We start from the raw sequence: 6,544 nt of genomic DNA, 5'->3' as shown, positions 1-6,544 counted from the left end.
CAGGGGGACTCTATTTACTAATTAGGTGACTTCTGAAGGCAATTGGTTCCACTAGATATTAGTCAGAGTTATCAGAGTAAAGGGGGATGAATACAAATGCCACCACAATTTTCACAGATTTATTGGTCACAACCATTTCTCATTTTCCTTCCACTTCACAATGATGTGCTGCTTTGTGTCGGTCCATCACATCCAATCCCAATAAATACATTGACATTTTTGGCTGTCACATGACAACATGGGGAACATTTTAAGGGGGAGGAAGACTTTTTCAAGGCGCTGTACATATTTTCAGGACGGAAGGTATTTTATGGGATATCTGAAGGTTTCCCAAGTTTTCAGTAAAGACATAAATCATGTATTTTTTTTTTTTTTAGATGTAATTTTATTATAAATTATTCAGAATGATACAATGATGACACTTAATGGCAGAATCTCTTGTATCCTGAGCGAGGAGATTCCCAGTCACTGCCACCAAAAAAAAAAAAAAAAATGTGCAAACTTTGGATCCATCCTGTAGCACCTGGAAGAGGGCGCCATCTAAAGGTGGGTCACTGCACACAATCCTTCCGGTTGACTATCCTCCCTTGTATGACAGGCCGGAGCCAAGTTCCACCATGATGAAGGTCCACCACGATGAAGGTCCAGCAGCCTCCATTGCCAGGGCCGGTACAGCATGCCATCAGTGTGTACACAGAGCTCCTCTCACTCCTCCTCTGCTCTGTACACACGGATGTGGATGGCGGAGTTGTTCCTGCTCCGGGTTCCCGGCTCTGCATCTTCTCCTCCCTCAGGCTCCAAGTCATCGGTGAGCTCCACTGTGGATGTACTGGTGGAGATCAGGAGGGCCTCAGGGGCTGATAGCTGAAGTTGGAGCGCTAGGTTAATGGCCCGGCCGATGGCGAGGCCCAGTCCGTGAACCCTCACCTCCTTCTGTCCCCCGGCGCCCAGCAGACGGCGGCATCGAGCCAGCTGGGCGCGGAAGTCGGTCTTTGTGTTCACGTAGATGTCGTTGGCACTGCGAGGTGGCCTGGCGGCTGGCCGGCGTCGGTGAGGGACGCGTTCGGGACGAGAAGTCTGCTCCGCCATTTCCTGAGAGGAAGAAGGAAAAAAAAAATAAATGTCATCGAAGAAGATCTCGGTGTAGATGCTGCCGACACCCGTCTGTGCAAACCTGAGCCTGCGACTCTCCAGCGGAGCCCCGGTTACAGGCAGGGGGCCCTTCTGGAACAGGATGGGGAGGGGCTTGTTGCAAGTTTGTACCCATTCTGATTGGTGTTCACCGTCATCTGACCTGTCACTGTGCAATGTCTGTGCCAGGGACCAAACGTGAAAAACTAGAACTGAAACTGGAGGTGTAACCAATCAGATGTGTTTATTTTTGGGAATACCTTAAGCAAGAATATGATTGGTTGCTGTGGGGTACAACTGGACAGAGGGGGGAAGGTGCAGAGCAGGGGCTGGCACACGTAGTTCATGGGGTTTTTTGGAAACATTTACCAGATCTACGACCCCCCGAGGTTGGGAACCCCAATCTGTATAATATATTACTGAGAGACTAAAGCACCTGAACTGAGAAAGTGACAACTCCCTGAGCCCAGGCCCTCCCCACCCCAGGTCGCTCCCCACCCCAGGACGCTCCCCGCGCTTAGGCCCTCCCCGCACCAGGAGGCGAACCGCATCAGGAGGCAACCTGCGCCTAGGCCCTCCCCACGCCAGGAGGAGACCCGCATCAGGAGGCGACCGGTCCTAGGGCCTCCCCACGCCAGGAGGCGACCTGCTAGCACATTCCTGGCACCTAGGCCCTCTCCACGTCAGGACATTACTCGCACCTAGACCCTCCCCACGCCTAGGCCCTCTCCAGGACGCTGCCCACGCCTAGGCCCTCCCCGTGCCAGCACCTTCCTTGCGCCTAGGCCCTTCCCACATCAGAATGCTCCCCGCGACAGTAGGTGACCCGCGCCTAGGTCTTCCACCAGGACGCACCCGTAGTTCGTGGGTTTGGGAATATATTAAGCAAGAATTGTGGTAGGTATAACTGGACAGAGGAGGGAAGGTGCAGAGCAGGGGCTGGCACCTGTAGTTCCTGTAGTTTTTTTGGAACGATTTACCAGATCTACGACCCCCCGAGGTTGAGAAGCCCAATCTGTATAATACTTCTATGAGACTAAAGTGCACCTGAACTGAGAAAGTGACAACTCCCTGCGCCCAGGCCCTCCCCGCGCCAGGAGGTGACCCGCGCCTAGGCCCTCCCCACACCAGGAGGCGACCCACTAGCACATTCTTGGCACCTAGGCCCTCTCCACTGCAGGACGCTACTCGCACCTAGACCCTCCCTGCGCCGGGACGCTGCCCACGCCTAGGCCCTCCCTGTGCCAGCTCATTCCTTGCACCTAGGCCCTCCCCGTGCCAGGAGGTGACCCGCTAGCACATTCCTGGCACCTAGGCCCTCTCCGCATCAGGACGTTACTCGCCCCTAGACCCTCCCCGTGCCTAGGCCCTCCCTGTGCCAGCAAATTCCTTGCACATAGGCCCTCCCCGCACCAGGAGGCGATCCGTGCCCAGGCCTTCCACCAGGACGCACCCGTAGTTCGTGGGTTTGGGAATACATTAAGCAAGAGTTGTGGGGGGTATAAGTGGACAGAGGAGGGAATGTGCAGAGCAGGGGCTGGCACCCGTAGTTTGTGGGTTTTTTTTTTTGTAATTTACCAGATCTACGACCCCCCTAGGTTGGGAACCCAAATCTGTGTAATATATTACTGTGAGATTAAAGTGCACCTGAACTGAGAGTAACAACTCCCTGCGCCCAGGCCCTCCCCAGGATGCTCCCCGCGCCTAGACCCTCCATAGGACACTCCCTGCACCTAGGCCCTCCCGGCCCCGGGACGCTCCCCACGCCTAGGCCCTCCTGGCCCCAGCACGCTCCCCGTGCCTAGGCCCTCCTCCAATGTACAGACAGGGTCACCATCAAAGGGGGGACAGCCCATACATATAGAAGGACTGGGTGTCCCAACTATGGCCAGAGCCCCCCCAGGCTGCTTTGCAAAGTGCTCCTACTACTTTCTCAGTCCTCCTGTACTGGCTGGGAGGAGGGGTGTGGGGTGGGTTGGGGTGTGTGTGGGTTGGGGTGTGTGTTGGGCAAAGGCAGAGAGGAGACCGCGATCTGCAACAATTACAAAGAATCTTTCCCCGGCCAAGTGGACTATTTCTTCACTTTCGGATGAAGGTGTAGTAATCTCCTGTGCCAGGCAAGTACATTACAGTCATGACCTCTTCTGTATCAATCCACTGGGCCGGATGGGACTGCAGTGTACTTGTCTTGCACAGGAGATTACTACACCTTCACCCGAAAGTGAAAAAAGTCTGCTTGGCCGGGGAAAGATTCTTTCTTCTATTTAGTTGCTACAGATCGTGGTCTCCTCTCTGCCACCTAGGATGTCCATGTTATAATTGTCCCAGGTTCAAGTCCAGGTTCCTTCTGGGGGATTCTTCTGACTGGGATGGCTATGTGTGCGTGTGTGTGTGTTGTGTGGGGGGGGGGGGGGTCTTCCATCTGAAAGGTGTGGAGGTGCCCACTAGAAGGACCTAGCTGTGTGTATTGAATATGCCATCTTTTATTCACAATTGCTATATGGGGATGTCTCTTTGCTGGATTAGGCTGTCTCTTTTCTGAATGAATGAGGCTGTCTCTTATCTGGATTGAGGTGTCTCTTTGAACATATGGGGAGTTTATCTGGATTGGGGCGTCTCTGCTGAACATATGGGGTGTCTCTTATCTGGATTGGGGTGCCTTTACTGAACATATGGGGGGGTGTCCCATATTTGGATTGGGGTGCCTTTGCTGAACATATGGGGGGTGTCCCATATCTGGATTGGGGTGCCTTTGCTGAACATATGGGGGGTGTCCCATATTTGGATTGGGGTGCCTTTGCTGAACATATGGGGGGTGTCCCATAACTGGATTGGGGTGCCTTTGCTGAACATATGGGGGGTGTCCCATATTTGGATTGGGGTGCCTTTGCTGAACATATGGGGGGTGTCCCATAACTGGATTGGGGTGCCTTTGCTGAACATATGGGGGGTGTCTTTGCTGAACATATGGGGGGTGTCCCTTATCTAGATTGGGGTTTCTTTACTGAACATATGGGGGGGGGGGGTCTTATCTGGATTGGGGTTGTCACTTTGCTGAATATATTGGGATGTCTCTTTGCTGGATCGGGTCATCTCTTTGCCAAATACGCTTTTCTGGATTGGGGTGTCTCTTGGCTCTACTGGGCCATCTATTTGCCGATTACACGGGGCCGGCTCTTCGCCAACTATATGGGGGATGGATCTTTTCTAGAAGGGAAGGGGATGGCTCTTTGCCAGATATATGGGGATGGCTCTTTGCCAGATTGGACCATCTCTTTACTGGGGATGCAAGCACTGTGGACTTGGAACACACGTCATATACTGAGATGGATGCATCAAAGCCTGTGGGCGGGCCCTGTGGAACGTCGGCGGTCAGGTGTAGGGAGGATGGCAGGCCTATTGCTGTGTAAGGGGCCCTAAAATGTCAGCCCTGTGTACAGAAGGGTACAGGGTCCCTATATTGTAGAGGCAAGAGGAGTTCCCCCACAAGGATGTGTATCCCTGACGCATCTGCGCATGTCACACTGTTCGGCAGCAGTATACGATCACCGATCACCATCCATAGCACAGAACTGTCACAGTTAAGAAATTATTTATTATTATAATTATGAATTCGTTAAGAAAAGTAAGAAATGGCCACGAAGGGGTTAATTCAAGAAGGTCGGATGCAGCAGTTTAGTAATCGATTGATCGTGACTGAAACTGTGACATGCGCAGATGCGTCAGGGACACACATCTTCATGGGGGAACTCATCTTGCCGCTACACCGATCAGGTGTATGCCCGGAGCACGGAGCACTGTCTCTCACCCGTCCACGCCACCGTCTTCAGCCACGTGATCCACAACGCAGGCGCCTTTGGTCGCCGCGCTGGCCAACGGGAGCTCGGCTACAGGGACACCCCCTCCTTCTCTAATTGGCGCTAGATCGTAAGGACACCGTCCCTCTCACTCTGATGGGAGGTCGGCAGCAGGGACACGCCCCTCTCCTAATAGGAGCTCGGCAACAGGGACACCCCTTATTTTAACAGCAGCGCGCAGCAGGGACACGCCCTTCTCCTAATAGGAGCTCGCAGCAGGGACACTCCCCTCTCCTCTAATAGAGGATATCGGTAGCTCGGACACACCCCTTTCCTCTAATAGGAGCTCGGCAGCTGGGCCACGCCCCCTATTTTACAAACAGCTGGACCGCAGACTCACCCACCTCTCCTGTAACTAGTAGCACGGCCGCAGGGACACACCCCCATTCCATAATAGGAGTATGACCGCGGGGACACACCCCCATTCCATAATAGGATTATGACCGCGGGGACACACCCCCATTCCATAATAGGAGTATGACCGCGGGGACACACCCCCATTCCATAATAGGAGTATGGCCGCGGGGACACACCCCCATTCCATAATAGGAGTATGACCGCGGGGACACACCCCCATTCCATAATAGGAGTATGGCCGCGGGGACACACCCCCATTCCATAATAGGATTATGGCCGCAGGGACACAACTTTTTAAAAAAAAAAAGTTGGCCCGCCGGGACACACCCACCTTCCTCTAATTGGAGACAGACAGCAAAGACACCCCCCTCCTCTCTTGGGAGCTCGGGAGGGGACACCCCCCCAGCCGGCTAATAGAAACTTGAGACATGGGACACACCCCTCTCCTCTAATTGGTGCTCAGCCGCAAGGACACGCCTTCTCTTGAAAGAGCTGGGCTCCGAGATACCGCCTCCCTCCTTCTTTAATAGGAGCGCGGCCGCTGAGGCACGCCCTCTTCCTCTAATTTGTCGGGGGAGGACACACCCATTCTCTCCTGTAATTTGTCGGGGGAGGACACACCCATTCTCTCCTGTAATTTGTCGGGGAGGACACACCCACTCTCTCTAATTTGTCGGGTGGACACACCCACTTTCTCCTCAGTTCGTGGGGAGAGAAGTGCGCGCGCAGTGACTGCGGTCATGTGACGGCATAGTGGCGGGAAGGAGGTGGTGGAGGGGAAGGTGAGGGCTCTATGTGTGGTGAACAGAGGACAGAGACCAAGAAGGATGTGAATGATATGATGACGTAGATGTACGTGCACAGCCATGTCTGTGGAGGGTGTGAGGGGACATTTCCTGTCAGTGAGCACAAGCCTGCGTTACCATGGTGACCAGCCTGGATACCAGTACTGGGCCTACTGTGCAGGCCGCCATACACAAGCCATCCCTTGCCGGAGCTCTCATTTTACACAAACTGTCCTCAGAATGACCCTCAGAGGCGTCCTGCCAGTACAGGGGGTCATGGCCCCGCCCCCGAAGAGACTGATTACGGAGCATACCTGTACTTTTGTAAATCGGGGGTGGGGATAATTCTGTGTTTTCGAATGATGGGCGGGGCCAGATGTTTGCGTTTCATCAGCTCACAGTTTCCCGCTGGAC

General features: G+C 53.9%; 1 protein-coding gene across 2 annotated transcripts; it reads right to left on the bottom strand.

The window, feature by feature from the left end:
* Positions 1-361: 361 nt before the first annotated feature.
* Positions 362-5,089, bottom strand: LOC149429125 (ribonuclease P protein subunit p20-like). 2 transcript variants are annotated; one of them, XM_089666703.1, is made up of 2 exons: positions 4,940-5,089; positions 362-1,092 (listed from the first exon to the last, which is right to left on the bottom strand). In XM_089666703.1, the coding sequence occupies exon 2, from the start codon at positions 1,087-1,089 to the stop codon at positions 706-708; it is 384 nt and encodes a 127-aa protein (XP_089522829.1). In that variant the 5' UTR covers positions 1,090-1,092; positions 4,940-5,089; the 3' UTR covers positions 362-705. The 2 variants fall into 2 exon arrangements, with proteins under 2 accessions (XP_089522829.1, XP_089522830.1); XM_089666704.1 differs by having other exon boundaries at positions 4,923-4,951.
* Between the last annotated feature and the right edge of the window lie 1,455 nt (positions 5,090-6,544).

Source organism: Staurois parvus, unplaced genomic scaffold (genome assembly GCF_062004578.1).
Source record: "Staurois parvus isolate SC_StPar_1 unplaced genomic scaffold, SC_StPar_1.0 ptg002789l, whole genome shotgun sequence".
Lineage (NCBI taxonomy): Eukaryota > Metazoa > Chordata > Amphibia > Anura > Ranidae > Staurois > Staurois parvus.
This window is presented reverse-complemented; position numbering and strand designations above follow the sequence as displayed.